General features: G+C 40.2%; 1 protein-coding gene across 4 annotated transcripts in view; it reads right to left on the minus strand.

The window, feature by feature from the left end:
- Positions 1 to 693: 693 nt before the first annotated feature.
- Positions 694 to 25,898, minus strand: part of LOC117520243 (glutamic acid-rich protein-like) — a 29,753-nt gene continuing 4,548 nt past the window's right edge. The window contains exons 1-10 of one of the 4 annotated variants that reach the window (XM_034181558.1): positions 12,231 to 12,471; positions 10,916 to 10,968; positions 10,768 to 10,820; positions 10,022 to 10,146; positions 9,724 to 9,897; positions 8,351 to 8,438; positions 8,214 to 8,281; positions 7,908 to 8,091; positions 1,504 to 1,994; positions 694 to 1,434 (exon numbers count right to left, since the gene is read on the minus strand). In XM_034181558.1, the coding sequence (XP_034037449.1) occupies positions 916 to 1,434; positions 1,504 to 1,994; positions 7,908 to 8,091; positions 8,214 to 8,281; positions 8,351 to 8,438; positions 9,724 to 9,897; positions 10,022 to 10,146; positions 10,768 to 10,820; positions 10,916 to 10,968; positions 12,231 to 12,338 (1,863 nt within the window). In that variant the 5' untranslated portion in view covers positions 12,339 to 12,471 and the 3' untranslated portion in view covers positions 694 to 915. Of the gene's footprint in view, positions 1,995 to 7,907; positions 8,092 to 8,213; positions 8,282 to 8,350; positions 8,439 to 9,723; positions 9,898 to 10,021; positions 10,147 to 10,767; positions 10,821 to 10,915; positions 10,969 to 12,230; positions 12,472 to 25,898 lie in introns of those variants that run through there. The other 3 variants (XM_034181555.1, XM_034181557.1, XM_034181556.1) reach the window with 3 other exon arrangements.

The raw sequence follows: 25,898 nt of genomic DNA on the forward strand, positions 1-25,898 counted from the left end.
AATATGAATCAAAATAATGGACTGCTTTAAGTACACACTCATGTAATCTAACTTCAGTCAGTGGTTATCCTTTGGACTTTGGTTAAATCTAATCGGTAAATCAGACAAGTGAGGGAAGCCACCAACATAATTTTCCCATTCAATTAAATGGGGAAAATGTATAATCAAGTCAATTGGATGGAAAAATATAACCTGGCAGTTGTAACAGTCATGTTTGTTTCACAATAAGCACAGAATATTTATAAAAATGTTCTTTTTATTTTCTAATAAAAGCATAATGTACAGAAGATAGACAAAAGTTATATACACATTTTGACTTAACCTTACCCAATACTATAATCAATCTTTAAAATCAAACAAATAGTTTTTTAAAATAAATATGAAACTGAAAAAAGTAATCTTCTAATTATATTTGTTTATACCCTCTATGTGATCACTATCTTCTGTGCCATACACCACTGGTTAGGAGTGGCAGTAAAACAAAACAAAACAAAACAAAAAAAAAAAAATATATATATATATATATATATAAAATAAAAAGAATTGTAATTTAGTGAAATGATATCTCCCTCATGCAAGTTCAACATCACTTACCTTAAAAACAACCCCCCCAACCCTAAAATAATAAAAAAAAAAAGCCAGCTGACAGACACAACATATTAAAAAGTAACAATCATTATTATTATTTTTTTTACTTTGCAGTGTTCATTGATGATCCAAAAAAAGATACATTAAGAAATGTGATAAAATGGATTTGTTGTCTGCATTTTTCCGCAGGAATGAAGATTTCTTTTCATGTTGTTATTTACACAGAAATCAGGCAGAAGGAGATTGTGGTTCTGTAGCAAATAGTCAGAGTTGGACCCACAGTCCTTTTTCTTTTTTCATCTTATCTGCTTGAGCTTTTCCTCACTTTCACTGGCATTTAGAGTTCTTTGTCTTTCCATCAGCTGTTTCCACCGATGAAGCATCTTTGTGATCAGATTTTTTTCTTTTCTTTTTTGTCTTCTCTTCTACAGTTTTCGGCTCTGTGTGGTTCTCATCGTCGTTCTTGACCTGCTCTGAATTTTCGTCACCCTCCTCTGTTTCCATTTTCTTCTTCTTGGCTTTCTTTATTTTAACTGCCTGTTCTGCATTGTCTTTAATATCTTTCTTCTTCTTTTTCATTTGCTCTGGATATTCCTGATTAACTATAGTTTCACTTGCATTCTCAACTGTCGTTTCATCTTCAGGTTTATGTTTCATCTTTTTCTTCTTCTCCTTCATGGGCATAGAAAGTAAACTCTGCTGGTTGACTTCTTGGTTTTGTTCCTTCTCTTCCATATGCTCTCTTTCTCTTTGATCTTCTGCAGTCTCAGTTGGATTCTCTCCTACTTTTTCTCCAGCTGTCTGCTTTTTCTTCTTTTTCATATGCTCAGGATATTCCTGACTAACTGCCGTTTCACTTGTATTCTCTGTTATTTCATCTTCAGATTTATTCTTCATCTTTTTCTTCTTTTCCTTCACGGGTATAGAAACTAAACTCTGCTGGTAGATTTCTTCTCTTTGATCTTCTGCAGTCTCCTTTGCATTTTCGCCCATGTGGGTTTTCCTCTTTTTTCCTTTGGGCTCAGATTGTACCTCCTCAATATTTTCTTCGCCAAATGCCACACTTTTCCTTTTGTCCTTTTTTGTGACCTGCTTTGCTGGGGAAACACCCGGTTCACATGGTTTGTCCTCTGTGGTGATGAGATTTTCCTTTAGTTTTAGGGAGGCGGTCACAGATCCTGATGTCTTGGTTCTGTTCTTTCTGGGTTTTTTAGTCTTTCTTGGCATTTCTTTCATGATGCTGTCGTCTACCTTCACATTCTTTTCCACTGTCCCATTATTCTGTTCAGCAGGAGCATCACTTTTTGTAGGAGGCTCATTTGGGGGCTTCCTGACTCTGCTCTTCTTTTGTGGGGATGCAGAGGAGTCCAGAGCATTGATGATGTCCATCTTGATGATGTCAGCCTCTGTGGACAGAACAAACACCACACTATAAACCAGACTCTACTCAGAACGTATCCACATAGACGCATCGAGTAATTCGGCTGCAGATCAGCTCGGTAGTTTTCAGAGAGCCTTTCCTCTTGCCTGCCAGTAAATATCACTCACTCACTCATTTTCAACCGCTTATCCGGGATCGGGTCACGGGGACAACAGCTCCAGCAGGGGACCCCAAACTTCCTTTTCCCAGTCCACATTAACCACCTCCAGTGTGGCAATATAATCTCTCCACCTAGTCTTCCCCAGGGTCTCCTGCCAGCTGGATGAGCCTGGAACAGGTGTTCCAGGTGGCATCCTTACCAAATGCCCGAACCACCTCAGCTGGCTCCTTTCAATGTGAAGGAGCAGCTGTTCTACTCAGCTCCTCAAGGATGACCAAGCTTCTCACCCTATCTCTAAAGCCCCGGTCACATGGCACTAACGAAGAACACGAAACCAAAACAAAACAAGAAATCTGGACTTACGTTGACTTTCAGAGACATCGTTTAACCGTCGTCCAGCTTTGTTCCTGTAGTTGGCGCTTCATTAGAATTTTCAAACTGCTGAAAAATGTGAACGAATCCTGACGACAACCTCAATTCATCCATATTCCATTTTGCTTTCTGTCTTGACGGTTCCTTGTCATTTACGTAGTTCCCGTACCATCAGAGTTCCGTGTGATTGTTGTCCAACCTCCCAAGTTTGACATCTTGCACGACGATATCTGAACGGATCAATAACTAAAGATCCGACGAGCTGAATGTGACTCGTCCATGTGTGGGAGGAAATGCAACATTTTCATACAGAAACTATAGCAGCAACAACGTTTTATCAACTACTTTAACTATTTACATACTTTCGCATGCTGTCTCTGGCTCCAAAGTGCATGTGCATACACACGTTCAAACCTGTTGTCAAGACCACGCAGCTGTGGAGCTGCTGTGGAGAGCACAGACTCGCTGCAGAAATGATCACAGCGTCAAGGTCGCCGTTTGCTTCATTTTTCTTTTGTTAGTTTTGGTTTCAGTTCGGTCTTTTATGCACTCTGCACTTGCAGGCTTTTCGGTGACGGGAGACGTGCCGGCTCATTCGTCCACTTTTTCTTAATGATTTGTGGCTTTGTGACTTTTTTCCCCCTTCGTTCAGCAAAGGCTGTGTGCCATGTGACCGGGCCATGAGGGAGACACCAGCCACCCATTTCAGCTGCTTGTACCTGCCAGTAATCAACCAGAATAAACATGACAAAGGACAAAGAGTCATTAAAGATCTCATGGTGATATGAGCAAATTAGCGGTCTGGACACACTTCATGGAAGTGATGGAGAACTTAAGCAGACCACTCACTAATGACATAATGCACCTATCAGTGTAATGCAGAAACCCATTTCAGAAGAACTGCAGAACACAGCATACACATCACAGTACACGGCTCTATCAGAATGGGCAGGAGTTTCGTTTCCCACGTGGATTAGCTCACGTGCACATCTGATGTAACAAACTGTCAAGTGTGCAAAGACTTGAGATAGAAAAGAACACCCTGTGTGAGAGACACAGAAACATATTTATTGAGCATAGATCAAAAATCTATTTAAGCATAAAAATTCAAAAAGAAAAAAATAATATAGCACCTTCAACTGCACCACAGACTAAAACAGTTAAATGTGGTCTATTAAACATTAGGTCTCTCTCTTCTAAGTCCCTGTTAGTAAATGATATAATAATTGATCAACATATTGATTTATTCTGCCTTACAGAAACCTGGTTACAGCAGGATGAATATGTTAGTTTAAATGAGTCAACACCCCCGAGTCACACTAACTGCCAGAATGCTCATAGCACGGGCCGAGGCGGAGGATTAGCAGCAATCTTCCATTCCAGCTTATTAATTAATCAAAAACCCAGACAGAGCTTTAATTCATTTGAAAGCTTGACTCTTAGTCTTGTCCATCCAAATTGGAAGTCCCAAAAACCAGTTTTATTTGTTAGTATCTATCGTCCACCTGGTCGTTACTGTGAGTTTCTCTGTGAATTTTCAGACCTTTTGTCTGACTTAGTGCTTAGCTCAGATAAGATAATTATAGTGGGCGATTTTAACATCCACACAGATGCTGAGAATGACAGCCTCAACACTGCATTTAATCTATTATTAGACTCAATTGGCTTTGCTCAAAATGTAAATGAGTCCACCCACCACTTTAATCATATCTTAGATCTTGTTCTGACTTATGGTATGGAAATTGAAGACTTAACAGTATTCCCTGAAAACTCCCTTCTGTCTGATCATTTCTTAATAACATTTACATTTACTCTGATGGACTACCCAGCAGTGGGGAATAAGTTTCATTACACTAGAAGTCTTTCAGAAAGCGCTGTAACTAGGTTTAAGGATATGTTTCCTTCTTTATGTTCCCTAATGCCATATACCAACACAGTGCAGAGTAGCTACCTAAACTCTGTAAGTGAGATAGAGTATCTCGTCAATAGTTTTACATCCTCATTGAAGACAACTTTGGATGCTGTAGCTCCTCTGAAAAAGAGAGCTTTAAATCAGAAGTGCCTGACTCCGTGGTATAACTCACAAACTCGCAGCTTAAAGCAGATAACCCGTAAGTTGGAGAGGAAATTGCGTCTCACTAATTTAGAAGATCTTCACTTAGCCTGGAAAAAGAGTCTGTTGCTCTATAAAAAAGCCCTCCGTAAAGCTAGGACATCTTACTACTCATCACTAATTGAACAAAATAAGAACAACCCCAGGTTTCTTTTCAGCACTGTAGCCAGGCTGACAAAGAGTCAGAGCTCTATTGAGCCGAGTATTCCTTTAACTTTAACTAGTAATGACTTCATGACTTTCTTTGCTAATAAAATTTTAACTATTAGAGAAAAAATTACTCATAACCATCCCAAAGACGTATCGTTATTTTTGGCTGCTTTCAGTGATGCCGGTATTTGGTTAGACTCTTTCTCTCCGATTGTTCTGTCTGAGTTATTTTCATTAGTTACTTCCTCCAAACCATCAACATGTCTATTAGACCCCATTCCTACCAGGCTGCTCAAGGAAGCCCTACCATTATTTAATGCTTCAATCTTAAATATGATCAATCTATCTTTATTAGTTGGCTATGTACCACAGGCTTTTAAGGTGGCAGTAATTAAACCATTACTTAAAAAGCCATCACTTGACCCAGCTATCTTAGCTAATTATAGGCCAATCTCCAACCTTCCTTTTCTCGCAAAAATTCTTGAAAAGGTAGTTGTAAAACAGCTAACTGATCATCTGCAGAGGAATGGTCTATTTGAAGAGTTTCAGTCAGGTTTTAGAATTCATCATAGTACAGAAACAGCATTAGTGAAGGTTACAAATGATCTTCTTATGGCCTCAGACAGTGGACTCATCTCTGTGCTTGTTCTGTTAGACCTCAGTGCTGCTTTTGATACTGTTGACCATAAAATTTTATTACAGAGATTAGAGCATGCCATAGGTATTAAAGGCACTGCGCTGCGGCGGTTTGAATCATATTTATCTAATAGATTACAATTTGTTCATGTAAATGGGGAATCTTCTTCACAGACTAAGGTTAATTATGGAGTTCCACAAGGTTCTGTGCTAGGACCAATTTTATTCACTTTATACATGCTTCCCTTAGGCAGTATTACTAGACGGCATTGCTTAAATTTTCATTGTTATGCAGATGATACCCAGCTTTATCTATCCATGAAGCCAGAGGACACACACCAATTAGCTAAACTGCAGGATTGTCTTACAGACATAAAGACATGGATGACCTCTAATTTCTTGCTTTTAAACTCAGATAAAACTGAAGTTATTGTACTTGGCCCCACAAATCTTAGAAACATGGTGTCTAACCAGATCCTTACTCTGGATGGCATTATCCTGACCTCTAGTAATACTGTGAGAAATCTTGGAGTCATTTTTGATCAGGATATGTCATTCAATGCGCATATTAAACAAATATGTAGGACTGCTTTTTTGCATTTACGCAATATCTCTAAAATTAGAAAGGTCTTGTCTCAGAGTGATGCTGAAAAACTAATTCATGCATTTATTTCCTCTAGGCTGGACTATTGTAATTCATTACTATCAGGTTGTCCTAAAAGTTCCCTGAAAAGCCTTCAGTTAATTCAAAATGCTGCAGCTAGAGTACTGGCGGGGACTAGAAGGAGAGAGCATATCTCACCCATATTGGCCTCTCTTCATTGGCTTCCTGTTAATTCTAGAATAGAATTTAAAATTCTTCTTCTTACTTATAAGGTTTTGAATAATCAGGTCCCATCTTATCTTAGGGACCTCATAGTACCATATCACCCCAATAGAGCGCTTCGCTCTCAGACTGCAGGCTTACTTGTAGTTCGTAGGGTTTGTAAGAGTAGAATGGGAGGCAGAGCCTTCAGCTTTCAGGCTCCTCTCCTGTGGAACCAGCTCCCAATTCAGATCAGGGAGACAGACACCCTCTCTACTTTTAAGATTCGGCTTAAAACTTTCCTTTTTGCTAAAGATTATAGTTAGGGCTGGATCAGGTGACCCTGAACCATCCCTTAGTTATGCTGCTATAGACTTAGACTGCTGGGGGGTTCCCATGATGCACTGAGTGTTTCTTTCTCTTTTTGCTCTGTATGCACCACTCTGCATTTAATCATTAGTGATTGATCTCTGCTCTCTTCCACAGCATGTCTTTTTCCCAATTCTCTCCCCTCAGCCCCAACCAGTCCCAGCAGAAGACTGCCCCTCCCTGAGCCTGGTTCTGCTGGAGGTTTCTTCCTGTTAAAAGGGAGTTTTTCCTTCCCACTGTCGCCAAGTGCTTGCTCACAGGGGGTCGTTTTGACCGTTGGGGTTTTTACGTAATTACTGTATGGCCTTGCCTTACAATATAAAGCGCCTTGGGGCAACTGTTTGTTGTGATTTGGCGCTATATAAATAAAATTGATTGATTGATTGACAGATCAGATTTTGTTTATTCAGACAGAAAGCCACATGCCTCACTTTTCCCAATCACTTAATGCACGATTAATCAAACTGTGGAACAAATTATATGTCATGAGCATGCAATAAGATTTAGTTTTTTGTTTTTTAAATTTTGCCTTCTATATGGTCACTCCAACAATTTGGACACCTTGTGTATTGGAAGTCAGGTCCCTTAAAGGAGCGCAGCTTTACTTAATTTTTGTTCTTGTGTTTTAAAACATTCTTTCGGCTGCTCTTACGAGTATTTGGGGTTTTAACAACAGAAACATGGATCATGATGGAATATAGAAAATACAGCACTGGCCCCATAGCAGATGCTCTGAGCATGCTCGAAATACTTCAGTGTGTTAATCTCACCACCTTGCAGTAAAGACTTGCATTTCTGCAAGATTGTGGCAAAATGTGCATTCATACTGCATCGTTCTGTAGCAAGCAGCTGGCTTTAATTTCTTGTATCATTCTTTTTTTAATGAAAAACTGGAAACAAAAATAAGAAAACATTCATATCCTCCTGACTACCAGGACATACATACACACACACACATTTTACAGGGCTTTTCCACCTAAAGCAGATGGTTGAAGCACTTTACAGTGATGATTCACATTTACAAACACGCACGTGCACACACAGACACACAGAGTTCAGAGTGCTGCCATCCGAGGTGCTTAACTGCACAACATAAGTAACTTGGGGATTAAGGACCCTGCCCAAGGTTCTTTCGTGATTTTCCAGTCGGACTGCGATTTGAACCTCTGATCACAAGTCCCCCGCTTTACCCAGGAGACAAAGCCACAAACCTAAATCTGATTCAATCACACCGAATTTATCTGAAGCATTAGATAACACACTGGATAACATTTAAATGTGCTTCAACATCTTCTTTCTAAAACGTTACGTCATCCCGCTCCTTCGAACGCACCTGTCATATCCAGAACCAGCTTCTTCCATTTGTCCACATCCAGACTGCTGTCCGAGTCTGAATCTTCATCTCCAGCAGCCATCGTTGGCAAAGAGGACCGCTTCTTGCCCTTTTCTCGAGTCTTTGGTTTCTTGACCTTGATATGTTTATCTGCAGTTTTACTATCTCTCTTTTTCTTTTTCACCTTAAGGGACAACCCCCCCCCCCCCAAAAAAAAAACAAATTCTAAGTAAAACTAACTTTAATTTCAATGGTTAGGGTTAGAGTTAAAACAGAGGCTCAAAAACCACATAAAAGACAACTCACCTTTTGTTTTTGTTTCATTGCTTTTCCTGAGTGCTGCCTTTTGTTCTTCTTTGGTTTTGTTGGGGACACTGAAAATGCTAAAACATTTTAGTATTTATTCAGTTTCCAAACTTGCTATAAACTTGCACCTGACGTACCATCAGACGGAACAGTTATCTGTGCTGGTGACGTGGCTGATGTACTGTTGTGTTTCATTCTTGGGGATTTGACCTGAGGAGACACAGTCTGCAGAATCATCACTACCTCTGAGTTAATAAGTACCAGATAAAGGCAAAGAAACACGATTAACAATGTTTTCAAGGAAAAACAAGCAAAGTTTCAGGATGAATACAATCAGTACAGAGGTATTCCCCAACGGCTGCTAAGTTAATATCATTTGTCTGCAGTCATAAAATTAGCAATGTGCCATCTATCCAAAATTTGATTAAGATGGATATTGGGGCAAATACTAAAGGGTCATTAACTGAGCAAGTGACATTAATAATGAATTTATTATATGGCTATTATATATATATATATATATATATATATATATATATATATATATATATATATATATATATATATATAAGCACGCAAAATTACGGTATCGCCCGAATATGAAAGCTGCTGATGGTTTTGACTGCAGTGTTGACTGCAGGCTTACTTGTAGTTCCTAGGGTTTGTAAGAGTAGAATGGGAGGCAGAGCCTTCAGCTTTCAGGCTCCTCTCCTGTGGAACCAGCTCCCAATTTGGATCAGGGAGACAGACACCCTCTCTACTTTTAAGATTAGGCTTAAAACTTTCCTTTTTGCTAAAGCTTATAGTTAGGGCTGGATCAGGTGACCCTGAACCATCCCTTAGTTATGCTGCTATAGACTTAGACTGCTGGGGGGTTCCCATGATGCACTGAGTGTTTCTTTCTCTTTTTGCTCTGTATGCACCACTCTGCATTTAATCATTAGTGATTGATCTCTGCTCCCTTCCACAGCATGTCTTTTTCCTGGTTCTCTCCCTCAGCCCCAACCAGTCCCAGCAGAAGACTGCCCCTCCCTGAGCCTGGTTCTGCTGGAGGTTTCTTCCTGTTAAAAGGGAGTTTTTCCTTCCCACTGTCGCCAAGTGCTTGCTCACAGGGGGTCGTTTTGAACGTTGGGGTTTTTTTTCCGTAATTATTGTATGGCTTTGCCTTACAATATAAAGCGCCTTGGGGCAACTGTTTGTTGTGATTTGGCGCTATATAAATAAAATTGATTTGATTTCACCTCCATGAAGAACTTGCTAACAGATGGTCAGGTTTCAATCTGTGTTTTTTTCTGATACTGTTTAGATTTATGGAGTATGTTCATGTTGGACTTGGTTTTTCTAATTGTGTTTTTAGCTTTCTAGTTTGTAATGAATTTGATCCGCGATCTGGACCGATTGACATGGTTAACGGTATGATAATCAGCCAATCAGAGCATGCGCAGCATTGTAGCCATATAATAATGAAGAATTATTGCTACAATGCCATCTCTAATGATATCTGACTTACCACAGATGGAACATTCTTATCCTTTCCCGATATGTCAGTGCTGTCACTGGACTCATCTGGTGCGACAGGCACGTGTGTGAATGTGCTCACTAGTTTCCTTTCAAATGGAGATGCTGCTGCCACTGGTTTCACTGGGGATGAATGGCCTGACTTTTTGTTGGTAAGGCAAGGAGTCTACAGAATCAGCACGAAGACACCAATGAGAATGAAAGAAATTTGATAAATCAGACCATGTCTGACTGAAAGCAGTGATGACTGTAAACTTAATAAAACAAAAAGGCTTTAATCTCAACATCACCTGTGGCAATAAACTCTGACTCAGATCCTCTCTGTCGGAGCCACTGGCACCTGCTGATGTTGGAGTGTTGATCTTTGTAGCTGGCAGATGATTGCAGGTTTTAGGTAAAAACAGGAATGAAAACTCTATGAATACATCAATTTCAATTAATTTAAAGATACGAAGAAATGATATTACTCTGGGAGAAACAAAGACAAAACAGATGCACAGAAAACTCTTCAACATCTAAATAAATATTCATGACAATTTTGAGGAGCAGTGTGTATTGTAGATCTTTTAAATAGCTTCCAGCAATGTTGAACTGTGAGGAAAACATCTAAGAAACTACAGCAGAAAGCGCTCAGAGAGTTCATATCGCCAAGGCCACATATGTTCCAGAAAATATGTTTTGGGTCAAATTCAAAATGAAATCCCTCATTTTCTGGGACAGTATTCATTTGCTCACCAAATTTCATCAACATCCCATCACAACGGTTTTGAGTTAAATGATGCTAAGTGTCAAAGAGTCTTCTGGATCTTAGTTCCAGAATATCTTCTGGATTTCCTCTAAATGTGAATAACCTTTTTTCTGGAGCATTATCTATTACCAAATTTCAGTGACATCTGTTCACTTCTGTTTGAGATATTCCACCAATATACAAAAAAGAGGCAAACACTCCTTGGCACAGGTTAAAAGAAAGAAAGCTGAAGTCATTTGAATATCAAATGATGTGAACATGAGTGGAACAGGTATTTACAGTACCTACCTTTAGCTGGACTTGTTCCATGTTTCACAGAGTCAGTATTCTTTCTTGAGTCACTGTCAGGCATTTTTTAAACAGTATTTTAGATATCTATCAAGGCAACAACAAAAAAGGTACTTGATTTTCAGAAAGGATGAACAATCACACTCACTTTAACCATGAACTGTAAATTTCCATTAAGGATACTGATGTGTTTGTCAGCTCCTACAGAGAACGAAATAAGAAGAAAACAGAAATATAATCGAAATCAAATATATTTTCCTATTCAATGATGAGAGGAAGAAGAAGAAAGAGGAGAAGAAGGAGGACCGGTGTCGCCGACCAAACAGTCCCCCCTAAAAATCAGCTCCCCTTCCTTCACTACACATGCGTCATTTCGGAGCGTCACCAGCGATTCACCGATTATCGTCTCGTTTCTGCTTAAAACTGCACTCCATTCATCATCTATCTCAGCAACAGATATCCAAAGTTATGTGCAACAATCATTTCCAAATAAATTCAGCATTATTTTGTAATAAAAGATGGAGGAGCGATCAGAGCAACAGTGCAATACATCACTAAACAGCTCAAAAATATCTGGAGGAATTTCGCTAAGTAAAGGGAAAGGTTGCAAGACTAAGCTGAACATCCATGATCTCCAATCCATCTGACAGCACTGTATCAAGAATGATCATTCATCAATAGCTGATATAACCACATAGACAAGGGATTACTTTGAGAAACCTTTGTACAATATGGAGTTCCATTCACAAATGCCACTTTATCTGGCAAAAAAAAAGAAAAAAAAGAAGCCTTATGTTAATCTTATCCAGAAGTGGTACAGACTTCTCTGTGCTCATAGGTGTCTGACTTCCCTGGGTAGACCATCACAGTGGACGTGTGTATTATGGTCAGACAGATCAGCTTTCCAAATTGTTTTTTTTTTTTAAAGAAATGCTGTACAAAAGTGACCATCCAGACTGTTATCATTAACAAATCCAAAAGCCAGTGTCTCTTATGGTATGGGGTTATGTCAGCATGTGTGGCAAAGGTAATTTACACTACGATAGCCGCAAAAATGCAGAAAAGTACATTTAGATTTTAGAGCAACATGTTGCCTTCGAGACATCTTTTCCAGGGTCATCCATGCATTTTTCTACAAGACAACGCAAAACCACATTCTGCACACATTACAAAGGCATGGCTGTGGAATAAGAGGATACGGGTACTGGATCGAATCAGTTTCCAACAAGGAAACATGTCTGCAGTGAAATACAAGTCAACGTAAATGTAAGGAATACTGCGTTTGTGCATTTCCCATATCATCCCAACTTTTTCTGTTTGGGGCTGTCACGTGGTGCAAAATGTTAGTGCCCATTGCACACACTGAGCTGGTTAAATTTAGGCAAAAGCAATGAATCCGGTGACAGCAGAGACTTCCCATTCACACTTGTGAGAAGTTGTGCGGATGTGTGGGTCGTATGGACCTGTGCACTCTGCTTGCGGAGCTCCTGAGCTGCTGAGTGGAAACCACAGTCCTTCAGGTGTCGGTAGATCAGACGGATCAGCTCGTGCTTCGATGCTTTCACAAACATATTGGACACGTTTTTCTAAAAAAACATACGGAAATAACACTAGAAAGCGACCTCACAATAGACCGACGCACGAAAAATTCCTATCACCAAAACACATGTTAAAAAGCTCAACTTCGAACTCCGGAAGTCTTTATTTTGTGCCACCGTGCTGCACCATGGGATTTGTAGTACTTCCACCCCCCCTTTTTTTTTTATTCGCAGCGCTGTGCCATAGTTACCGCCACCTTGTGTTCCGGAGTTTTAAACAGGTGACACCCCCACCCCCAGAAAGAAAGAACCCACAGCAACTATTCCTTCCAAAAAGATCAGCTGTAAACGTTTATTTAGCTTTTTATGTACATTTTGGGTTCTTGGCATCCTCTTTGGTTGACAGCCTTTTATGCCATAGTAATGAAGGGCCGTCTTTGTAAATAACCCACATAAAATGTTTGCTATTTTAAGATAATTATTTGCTTTACATTTGTCAGATTACTATTTTTTGATATTTGGTTAAATGATTATTTATACTTGTAAGAATTTATGGGTAAAAAGGGCTTATGTCACCAACTGCCTTTATATGGAAATAGGGGACTTTTATTTTGATAAGGGTATTATAAGATTTGTTTATGTTCCCCTGCCTGACAGCATAACAGTGTTTTACCATGGTTTACTGTAAATGAATAAACTGAACACTTACTTCACCAGCAGTCAAGAGTCAATTCCACAACATATTACAGGAATCTGGTGACTCTTAAAGGTGGACAATGTCATATTTCTGTTTGGGTCTAATACTGCCCAACTGGCATTGGAAGCAGCCTAGGAGAAAGGCCTTGCAACATATCAAAGCCTTGTTGTTTCTCTCTGGAAGTGAAAAGGTCATTATGAGGATTGCAACAACTACAAGGGTATTACACCGCGCTCTGTGCCGGGTACTTTGAAGGGTATTTCTTAAAAGGATTCAGTGTCATCTGCTTGCTGCTCATTGTAGCCTGGTTTGACACTTAACTAGTCAACTATCCACGTCATCCTCACTCTCAGGGTATTTATTAAATACAAGTGTTAATATCAGCAGGAAGACCCTCTTCTGGTTGGGGTTTGGTTGTGAATTCTGGGTATTCAAAATAAAAACTTAAACTCAATGAGATGTGACATTTTTGATATTTTCACACATTTCTCTAAAACTAATTCACTGATCAAGAAGAGATGAGATTAGAAAGAACTTTAATAATCCCTTGGGAAGACTCCTTCAGGGAAACTGAGGTTCCAGCAGTATTATATAGCAGCATACAGGGTAAAGCCCCTTTCACACCGGTGCAAACGTAGAGTAGCATTTTGTTGCGTTTACAGTACGCCTGAATTGCAAGCATACTCGGCGTTTAACCTGCGTATTGAGAAAGAGCGGGGGGGGGAGAGAGAGAGAGAGAGAGAGAGAGAGAGAGAGAGAGAGAGAAAGAGAGTGCTGTCTCTCTGTCTGCTCTTTTTTGAGAACTGCTGTTTGTATTCTCTGGATTTTAAAGAAATCCATTTTATGAATTGAAAGAATGTAACTATGTTTTCTGATGTGCATTTTAATGGATGGATCCCTGCCGGCTCATGCACACACGCCGGGCTGTGTGGATCATTTATCACAGACTCGCACACATTGGATCACACACACTGCGTGCTGCATGGATAAAACCTGTTCACATGTGAATCTGAAACCTTTTCACACTTGCAGTCACACTTCTGTAAACTGCTGCCTGGTTTGCACAAACCAAGGGCAGTTTGCTCTGATCACCGTGTCGGCCCTCAGCAGCACCAAAACAACAAGGGCAATCGTGCTGCTGCAAGCCTCTCCCTCCAAGGCAGTGCTCACAAACCGGCTTCTGTTTCTACCACGTAACGTTCGGAGCCACCGACTCAGTTTCTACAGTGTACCGCTGTGTAGATTTGCATGCAGTAGCTCAGTGTAGAGCACACTTACATGCAGAAGCACAGACTTGCTTAAAAGGCGTGCTTTAATCATACAGTGCTCTACACAGAAAAATTTAACATGTTTAATTTGTTCCCCTTACTGCTCCCTTGGGGAGCAAAAACTCAGCGCTAAGCTGCGTAGAGCTGCATAACTCAACATAGTAGGTACACAGAAGCACATTATCAAAAGTGAAAGTAAAAAACAAGTTGCAAATATAAATATTAATACACAAATATAAATATAAATATAAGAGGCTCCTCTGGTTGCTGATGACAGTGTGCAGAGGGTGACTGGCATCATCCATAATGTCCAGCAGTTTGTCCAGTGTTCTCTTCTCTGCCACAGTTATCAGAGAATTCAGCTTCATGCCAACCACAGAGCCAGCCCGCCTGATCAGTTTGTCCACCCTGGATGTGTCCTTCTTGGGTGTGCTGCCCCCCCAGCACACCATGGTGTAAAAGAGGATGCTGGCTACTACGGACTGGTAGAACATCCACAGGCATTTCCTGCAGATGTTAAACGACCGTAGCCTCCTCAGAAAGTACAGCCTGCTCTGTCCCTTCCTGTACAGGTGGTCGGTGTTGGTTGTCCAGTCCAGTTTGCTGTCCAGCCACAGTCCGAAGTACTTCCACAGCCTCCACCTCAGCTCCCTTGATCAGAACTAGTCGTGGACTTGGTCTGGACTTCCCAAAGTCAATGACAAGCTCCTTTGCCTTTGAGGTGTTGAGCTGTAGATGGTTTGTGTGACACCAGGCAGCAAAGTCCTTCACTAGTATGATCAATATGAAATGTGTGATGGATAGTATACATTATTCCATAATAGACGATGTGCAAGGGGACTTTTGCACAGATTTCAATACAGCATGTCTCCGGAAATGTCAAGTCTTGGAGCATGCACTGGCACTGCATGTCACTGCATCCACCACACTATGGAACAGCCTTGTGTCCTGGATGGCAACTAGAACAAAGTAAAAATACTTTGTTACTGTACTTAAGTAGAATTTTGACGCATCTGTACTTTACTTCATTATTTACATTTCTGGTGACTTTCACTTTTACTCCAATACATTTCTCTTAACCATCTTTGTTACTCGTTGCTACAGTATAAAAGTAGAAGAAATTTGATTGGGCAAAGCCTGTTTGCAGAGGTGAAAGTAAGCCGGAGGGCAGCTGTACACTGGGAAGAGATACAGTCCTCTACAGCCGCAGCACAGCGCCAACAACAACAACAACAACAACAAAAAAATAAAATAAAAGATGACAGGTTGAATCTGCACCCCTGCTAAGGAAAAGACTGTGGAGGGTGAAAACCATATGCGCTTTGGACTCCAAATGTGTACAGGCTAATGCACACACACATACACATGGATTGGCTCCTGCCGGAGGCCAGTGCACGGTTGGAGTTAACACACTCAAGAGGAAAACTTCACTAACAACAAAACTGGCTGGTGTGTCTGTTTCATTTTATTTTATTTGAAATTTTCACAGAGAAGCACTGCTTAAAAGCAGCGCCGTGTTTTGGATTTAAGAGCATGAAGAGCGCTGTGTTTGGTTGCTTTGCAGTGGTTGGTGGTGGTGACACTTGAAAAGTTGTTTTTTTTTAAATTTTCCTTAAATTTGGCACAACTGTGTAACTAGAAATGACTGTGCCTGTTTCACAAGAGCCTGGCTGTTGTGCTTAACAGAAAAGTGTGTGTGAGTCTTCTAAGAAAGACTGTCTTCAGAAAAAGAACGGCAACTTTATTTACAGCCTGTTGCTCTCTCATCCCCTCACCAACACCAACTCCTCTGTCAGAGGTGAATCCAGAATTTTATAAGGGCTGAGGCCCCCTCCTGGTTTCTCCAGACGCTACACTGGCTTTCTTTTTGTGTCGCTGTTTCACTCTCCACTCAATTTTGGATTTTACTTTTATTTAAAGTACATTTTATATGACAAATTTACTTTTGATACTTAAGTACTCTATAGTAAATGTCAGATACTTTAAGACCAGTCTTGTATAAAGTTCCTCAAAAAACATTACTTGAGTAAAGGTCTTAAACAGTGTTGTAATGTAAGGAAGTAGAAATACTTCATTACTGTACTTAAGTAGAATTTTAAAGTATCTGACATTTACTGCACTTAAGTATCAAAAGTAAATTTCTCATATAAAATATGTGTGTTAGCTCTGACTGTGTGCTGCACTCCCGTGCAAGGTTGGGTAGGATTACTTTGAAAGAATACATGTGGATTACATGTATGTATGTACATACATTTGGATTACTTCTAATCTGATTACTTTTGGATTACATTTCAAAGTAATCCTGCCCAACCCTGCTCCCATGTATGTGTGTGTGCATCAGCGTGTGTGCGTGTTTGGTGTCCAAAGCGCAGATGGTTTTCAACCTCCACAGCCTTCCTCTTCCTCAGCGAGGGCACAGATTCAATCAGTCATATATATATTTTTTTTAATGTTATTTTTGTCTTTTAAATGTGTTTTATGTCAAACATGACATTTGCTGCAGGGGTGAAAGGCGCTGCGCTCCGGCTGAAGAGGACTGTATCTGCTGCGCTCCGGCTGATACTTTCACCTCTGCAACAAACAGGCATTGCCCAATCAAATTTCTTCTACTTTTATATTGTAGTAACGAGTAACGATGTTTATGCGAGTAAAACATTTTACTGAGGAAATGTAGTGGAGTAAAAGTAAAAATCGGCAGCAATGTAAATAATGAAGTAAAATACAGATACGTCAAATTTCTACTTAAGTACAGTAATGAAGTAATTCTAATTAGTTACATTACAACATTGTTTAAGACTTTTACTCAAGTAATGTTTTTAAAGGAGACTTTAACTTTTACCAAAGTAATTTTATGCTAAGATACTTGTACTTTCACTCAAGTATCACTTTGAGGTACTTTATACAAGATTGCTGGTCTATCCTCACCTCTCAAAAACAACCGTCCATCTGCCACAGCCAGGTGAAATGCACACGTCTTCTGACCTCTCCAGCAACTACGATCCTCAAAACTGAGGTACCTGTGTGCTGGATCATGCACAGAGAAACGCACATGTCCAAAATGTCAGAGCTTGTATGTGATAATTCTCATCTGAGTCTCAGTAAGTAACTGTTTGACACAAAGTCATTGCAGCAATACTCAATAATCCACTGAAGAGATCGAGAATCAAAGACATTTAGTCATCACCTTACGTCACTGGTTAGCATCTAAAGCTCACAACCATACAGTGATTGCCCCTTCACACATAACATGAAGTTGGGCGAAAGAAGCGGGACCTGGCAGAAAAACCGCAAACAAAAATTAAATGGGCAACCGCGAAACATTCCACCTGCTGTCGGGAGGGACACACGGTTGGACAGGCGTGAACAATACCGCAGTGACAGTTTTGTGCACGCTCGCGTGTGCGCATGAACATGGTGCGAGCACCTGGAACGTGTGACACCACATTGCGCCACTGCTGCGTGTGTGTGGGGGGGAAGGAAGAAAGGAAGCAATAATTAGATAATTAAATGAATAATTAGATCTTCCTGCAAAGCTAACAACATCACCAAACACCTCTATTCAGTGATCACATGACTCTCTCATTCCCATGTGTCTCTCGAGCTCAACAAGGATCCAGAGACATCAATGTCACTGAATCTCTTTCCAAGTTCAGCATTTTTGCTGCATGCAGATACACATCTGATGGCCAACTTCAGGAAGCCATTAAAAACCTGGATCTCTTGATCCAGGATAGTCGCAGACCCAGACACTCTGATCCCTCGCTGTTTCTCAAGTTGCTCCAATTAGAGTAACTCCTGATTCTCCAAAGATCATCGTCCATGAAGTAGAGCTCAGTAAAGACCTCATCTCATATCACCTCATCTTTTGACAAGCTTCAATGAGAACAACAGTTTGGGTAATCTCAAAGCAAAAAACATTGTTCAGTCTTGTTGGAGGTATGCACTTTCTGAGTGCTTTTTGAGATATAAACACAATGTTTAGAGTAGAGGAGCCACTTATTTCCAGTAAGCTTTGGATGTGTTGATCAAGCCAAACCCCTGAGAGTGGACTGAGGTTATTGGTTCATCTATCTGTGGCAGAATTCTGCTAATATAGGACATCTCTTGAAGTTCTGAATGTTTTTCTGTTGGCTGAATGTATGAGCTGGTGCTGAGGTGTTGGGTGAATGAAGAGGAGAGTTTTGGGTAAGCAGAGGGTCAGCAGGAGAAAATGTCTGAAAGAGCTCCATTCATGGGACAAAACCAGGAAAGTAAAGCAGTGCGTGTTCTAAATGTGTCTTAAATGTTCAGCAGATCTCACTAAACATGATTTCGCCATTTAATCACAAGGCCAACATATACACAGTCTACCAAGGTTTGATGGTGGAATAATGATTTGCAAAATGGGAAATGGGATATTTTCTCAGCTTTTGATTCTGTTTAAAAAAAAAAAAAAAATCACCATTTGTTTGTATTTGTGAAAAGTGTGGTGATGTTTTCAGACAAACATGAGACAGCAACGCTGTGATCCATAAAGCCAAAGGACCATCACGTCCATCAGGGACAGAAAAAGTACAGCATTTCTCTTGCCTTTGGTTACCCATTAAAGCAAAGTGACTGTTTGTACAGGTCACCCTCGTAAATAGCACTCTGTTTTACAGGAAATAACCCTACTTTACATTCTGCACGTTTAGCTGTTCACATCTACGCTCACTCTGCTTGTCGTTAACAGCAACTGCAGCTGGTGAGATTTGTTATTACTGGAGAGTTTTCACGATTCACAACTTGTTAGTGTTACCTTGTAGTGAAAGCAATAAAAAATATGCAAGCACAGCACTTTTCTGTTATTGTTTGAAAGGATTAATGCTGATCATTTCATTAGTTGGATGCCAAGCGATTGTTTAATGAGTTTGTGGAAGCTGTTCATCCCGATGCCTTTTAAGGGAGGGTTGTAATGAGGTGCTATGCCTGGCCGTGCGGTCCAGGTGATGCTGTGGCTCTGTACAGCCAAGTCAAACACTTTCCAGTCAGTGCTGCCAACACATGACTGCACACCTTACTTGCAATGACCCACCTGGTAAGCCTGTGTGGTCGCTGAAGTCAGAACACATCTTGAGAGTGTTTATTAATGGGACAACTGTTTGTTGTGATTTGGCGCTATATAAATAAAATTGATTTGATTTGATTTGATTTATTATAGTGAGTGAAACATTTATGTTGACTGTAATTAACAACGCTGCCAGAGGTGTATGTGTTTGTGATCGCCTTGTCTCTATGTATGCATGTATGTTAGCAAGATATCTTAAGAATGCCTCATTCAATTTTGAGCAAATTTGGCAGGTACAAAAAGCCCATGGGTGGGGAAAAAGGGATTTGATTTTGGTTGGGGTCAATGATCAAGGTTAGAAGTCAAGATTAAATTGCAAGGCGCCATGCTAATACTGTATGTAAGAAAATGGCTAGTTTTATGGAAAAAAGTTCATATTTTTTCCTTCTTTGTGTTATTTCTATTCCACTTATTTACCATATTTTGGAGATCACCTTAGTATTTTCTCTGCTTTCCTGTTCCTTAATGTTGATAAATTATACCGTAGGTGTAATTTTTCTGGCTGACTGATTCTACTTTTTTTCTCTCTGTCTGAGGTGCGGATGACGTCACGACATCATGGGCTGGTTTTGATGACTGGATAGCTTCTGAAAGGGACATATGACATGGAACATGAAACAGACTCTGTTGCGGGAAAAGGCTCACTGAATGGCTTAAGCACTTCTGGATGACCCCTACCTGTGAACTGGACGCTTGCATGGACTTCTCATCAAATGCATTGTTGGGAAAGTGTAATGACACGGACCCACAACAGGGGCGTAAATGAACGGACAATAGATGAGCCAAAATACAACACTTTACTGTTGTGAAATGTGCACAACGAGAATACAGACAAACAGAATTTGGGTTACAATCAAAATGTGCAAGGTGACGTGTGGGCAGGCTCGAGGATAGGAGACGTCCGTCCCGAGAAGAACCGGATCCCACACGATTTCCACTGCCACCGAACCCGAAGGATACTGGAGCCGCCAAGTCCTGAGTCCCCAGGTCACCGTCTCCGACTGTCGGATCTGGTACTGCTGGCAGGAAGCAGAGGAACAGATATAATGAGTGTGTGGAAACACACCCAGTAAACAGTCAGCTGGAACAATGGTTTCTGTTAAGGTGGGAAAGACACCTCCACCGTCGAAACAAGTACACAGTACGTGCAGAGCCTGAATAACTACTTATCAGGTTTGGTGTGAGGAGTGAAGAGCGTCGACTCCTCCACAATCTGCAAACCCCAGCTCCGACTGAGAGTAATCACCAGGTAAGTCTACAAAAGTCTCAAAAAAAGATTACGTGCATTCGGCACAATAACGGCTGAGAGTTTTACCTCGTAGGTAGACGATATCTCAGCGACGAGGTGGAGATATCGTCCGGCTTTTGTAGTGTGGGTGATGACCTGGTGATTGGTGACAGCTGTTGTAGTTGATGAGTGACAGCTGTCACTCCCGGCTGTTCCTGTGAGGCGGCAGCGTCCTCTCGTGCCTGAAGCCCGCACTTCAGGCGGAGCGCCCTTTGGTAGTGGGCCAGCAGTACCTCCTCTTCAGCGGCCCACACAACATGCATCTTCTTTTGGTGTGTTGTGTTTTGTAAAATTTTGCAAAATCTTGTAACTGTTAGAATGGCCAAAGCAGTGGGTCACCCCTTTGAGTCTGGTCTGCTTGAGTTTCTTCCTGATTATAATCAGAGGGAGTTTTTCCCTTACCACTGTTGCTTGTGTGTTTGGTTTAGGGGTTGGTAAGGTTAGACCTTACTTGCATGAAACTCCTTGAGGCAGCTTTGTTGATTTGGTGGTATATAAACTAAATTAATTGAATTAAATTGAATTTAAATTATTTTCTGTAGTGTAAGTCACACTGGAGTATAAGTTGCACCTGTTAATAAGTGCCTCTTGAAGAAGAAAAACCCATATACAGTATAGGTCGCACCAGGGTATAAGTCACATCTTTTTGTTTGTATTATCAGCACTTTAATTTGGAGTTTCAGGCATTCTTGTGGAGTTCTTTTCATCAGTAGCATTTATTATTTTATTAATGGAGTTTATTCTGTTTAGTGGATTGATTCTTGGGAAAGTCATATATAAATAGTCATTATAATTATTATTATCAGTAAAAAATGCGTGATTTTTAGATACATAAGTCACACTGGAGTATAAGTTGCAGGACCTCCCAAATTAGTAAAAAAACAAAAAGCAAAAACAATTGCGACATACTTCAGAAAATACGTTACGTCTTTTTGATTATATTAAGCGAATTTCCCAGTTGTGGGATGAATAAAGTCTTATCTTATCTTATCTTATCTTATGTGTTTATTGTTGTTAATCTCACTGTTTAAAAACCCACATAATGTTTTTTTTTCTGTATGGCTGATAGTTTGCAATATGGGTGTGGTGTCATCATGCTTTGATGTTGTTTTTAATTTTTTAAATTGTAAACCAGCTAGACTATATCCATATTGCTGTTCTAAACTGAAGTTGGTAAGTACTGAAAATCAAAAATCATTAAGAAATCATCAATCAAAATCAGCAACTGGTTGTTAGCTATACACCAAAGCACTTTACTGGCAAAGCTTGATGCAAGACACTAAGAACAATTAGACAAAACTTCACAAACATTTGAGGTTTTGAGGAACAAGTGAGTCCAATAGACCCTGGGGCCCATTGGTGCAAATACGTGCCCCCGGATTCCATAGCGTGAAGTGGTCAAGAGCTAACAACTCCCCCTGAATGGGACACTAATCCGATAATGTGCATGAATCAGAATAAGAATCTAATTTATTGCCAAGTTCTCACGTACAAGGAATTTGATCTGGTGTCATTGGTGCATAAACACGAAAAGGAAAAAAATACTTCTGTTAGAAGTAAAGGAGACAAATAGGCAAAACTATGAAGTGTCTTGTACAAGGACTGTTTGCCTGGGAATCAAATCCAGGTCTAAATATTGGACTGCCCAACCCCTTACCCCACTTTCCATTTTGGAATGATTTGTCCAGGTTGTACCTTCCCTCTGCTCCCCCCACCCCATGCTAGAATTGATGGGCTTGAAACTAGATGACGGTGGATGGATGGATAGTTGTAAAGGGATAGTGATGCCAAAAATAAAATGTTTGAGAAATCAAATAAAAATGACATTACTGACTGAGAAAAAGATTTTTTTTTTGGAATGTTTGAAACATCTTGCGATAGTGACATCTGGTGGCCGAATGCATAGAAAAGAATTAATAAAAAGTGAGGTTAAACTATCCTGCTGGATCATTTTGCATGAGGAGAGATTTTATTTTGGGAGTGCTTGTGTACACTTGAATTTAATAATGAAGCAGTTTTAGTGCAGTAGATAACTGAAACAATCCTGGAAATGGTGATACAAGTACCAACCCACTAAACATTAGACATCTTATTGACATGCAGATCGTGGCTATATTGAGTTTGTAGGGTCCGTAGAACATCCATAAGACGTCTAATGTTTAGTGGGAAAGTAAGCACAAGTACTCCTTAGACATTACTCTTTTGAAAAAACCGACTAGCCACTTGAATTTTCAATAGGCGGCCAGGTAGGGGTCAACTGAAGAATTACACAGGGGTCAAAATTAAAAATGCCCAATCAAATTGAAAGCAAAGCTACATTATTTGTCTGATCATAACGATTCCAAAAATGTATAGTTTGGACCATCTATGACTGAATGATCAGGAGTTATGGGGTAAAAACAGCAAAAATGGTGACAAAGGTCAGTTTCAGTTTGTACAGGGGTCAAAAGTTAAAGTTGCTCCAATTATGGTAAAAAGTGATGCAAATGATTAGTTGAGCTAATAGGATTAATAAATGGAATAGTTTTGACTGTGTTGAATGCTTGGTCTCCAAAGTAAAGGTCAAACAATGTCAACATCCATTGGATTCTATGACATGTGATATATGTTACCCTGTAACACGATAACTAAGCATGATACATGGTCCAAACTATACCTTTTAAAAGCCCCGTTAATGCAACTAATAATTTGCATTTTTTTTTTTTTTTTTACCAAATTTGGAGCAACTTTAACTTTTGACCCCTGTACAAACTGAAACTGACCTTTGTCACCATTTTTGTTATTTTTACCCCATAACTCCTTAACATTCAGTCAGACACATAATGTGGTATAGCTGTCAATATGATTGGAGCATTTTTAAATTTTGACCCCTGTGTAATTCTTCACTGACTCATACCTGACCACCATATTGGATTTACAAGCGGCCCACACTTTTTTTTTCTCTCAGACACTGATTTATGAAGAATGTTTATGCCAAATCTGATGCGTGTATTACCAAGTGAACAATTCTGGCCAAAAGGATACTTATCTGCTCCACTCTTCTCATTCCCACGGGTGTGTGCTATTATCTAGTTTCATAAAATTCAGCACCAGCTGTAGAAATCTGCCTCCAGTGTTCCTCCACCTCATGGCTCAGCGTCTTGCAGATACATTACATTTTATAACACATTTTAAATGGTATTTCAGCAGTAATTCTTTTATTTTATTTTCAGCAGAAAAGTATATTAAATTAAGCACATATGAGTGGAGAGTTGAGCAGCCTGTGCCCTAAAAGCAGCCGTGATGTGATGTGAAGTGTTGCAAAGATAACAGATTTAAAAACTATTAAGCAAACACGGGGCATAAAAACACTTTTATACAGTGGGGCGATGGTTTGAGTAGTGTTCTTTTGAAGTGAGGGGTTTTGGGCTGTGGGTTGAGCCACAGGAAGAGAAAAAGTCCCATCCATGCTTTCTCAGATTAGAAAATTGGGCAAATAGGGCGTGATGTGATGGTTTACTGGCAGGGCTGCTTTGATTAGAAAGGGGCAGTGTTCATGGTGATGGGGAACAGCTGTGTTCACTAACAGCACCTCTTCCCTCAGCCAAAGCCAACAAGTGGCGGTGACTGACACAAGGCAGCACAACTAGTCTTTGCTTTAACACATTTTTGCATTCATGGATTTTTTTTTTTCATCTGTACAAACTAAAATCACCTTCAGTAGACGATGACTGAACTGAACAGACATTGCGTGTGGGCATGCCTGTGTATCTTTTTGTATTTGGACATAAAACCTACTTGTATTAGTGTATAGTACAACCACAGAAGCAGGAGAATATTTAAAAGTTGAACACCAGGTTGTGCAAAGATGCAAAATGCTTAATATCAGGGGAAAAAAAAAAAATCTGTAGCTTCAAGGAATCAGCTCCAGCTGAATGGAACATAAACTATGTTCAAACTGTTTTTAATCAAGCTAGACATGGAAGTGTTGTTTAAACTGGCCCTATGCCGATTTCATCTCATCACCTGTAATAACACCTGCATCAACACTTTTTTGGGGGAGTGTAAATACAGCCTAAAGAATTTTGTGACACACAGCTGACCCTCCTAAGGTTAATCCTGTTAACTGCTGGGAGGGGCTGAAGAAACACCAGACGCAGTTCCAGTTTGGATGAATGCCTGTCAAACATTTTAACACAGTGGTACAGTGTCATTTGGAGAATGAAAACCCCTGGATTAATCTGAGTGTGTATTAAAGTGTGGGAGAGTGAGGCCCCCCTCAGAGAACAAATGAATAGCTGCCCCCTCCCACCTCCCACAACACACACATACACAATTTCAACATTTTCGTGTGTTTCTTTTTATTCTTTTCCACATGTTAAACACGTTAAATATAGGGGAAACCGGGGCACTGTGAATCAGTAGCTATATCTGCAAAACTACATATATATTTGCAGCAGTTATGCCATATTTTCATGCATAAAGACATCCCCCTTACACATTTGTGTTTTGTTTTTGGATACATTAAGAGTAAAACTAAGTGTTGAACTGTCCTACTCAGCCCTTGGACCGTGGTTCAGGAGCGTAGGGGAAAACATTCATTTGTCCTCCAGGGCTGAACTACTGTAGCTTCAGGTTCAACAACCCAATCGACTGCACGGCAGCCAGTGAACAGACGGACGGACACACTTTACCCTTCTAAGCCTCATTTTTATTACGGCAGTTATTAACCGAACACTTCTTCCGCAAAGTCACACTTTTCTCTTTTTTTTTTGGGATATTTTTCTCTCTCCCTGCTAACCTGCTACGTTCCGCACTCGTCTCCTCCCGCTCAGCCCGCCACACACGCACACACTGACGTCATCACAGCATGCAGAGCTCTCTCTCTTAAAGGGGAAGACTCCTCAGTATTAGCTGCTCTCATAACACTACCCCCACTATGGACGGCAATTTACATATTTCCACTCCATGAAAGTACACATACAAGCACATCATGGCAGAGCACGAACCTGGAAGTATAAACGAGATTAGTATCACCCGTCGCGTGGCTAAAACCCTTCCATCTGGGGCTCTTTGTTAGCAGTTAGCCGACCATTTCAGGGCGGGACATTTGTAACACTCAACCCTTACCTGAACAGCAAAATAACAGCAAATGCAATATCAGTGCAAAAGTCAAAACACTCCATTCTCGGAACTCTTTTTTTTTCAAGTGCTTACAACCTGTGCACTTTTTTTTTAATTTTTTTTAAGAAAACCCTGTTTATGAATGATGAAT

Source organism: Thalassophryne amazonica, chromosome 11 (assembly GCF_902500255.1).
Source record: "Thalassophryne amazonica chromosome 11, fThaAma1.1, whole genome shotgun sequence".
NCBI classification, from domain to species: domain Eukaryota; kingdom Metazoa; phylum Chordata; class Actinopteri; order Batrachoidiformes; family Batrachoididae; genus Thalassophryne; species Thalassophryne amazonica.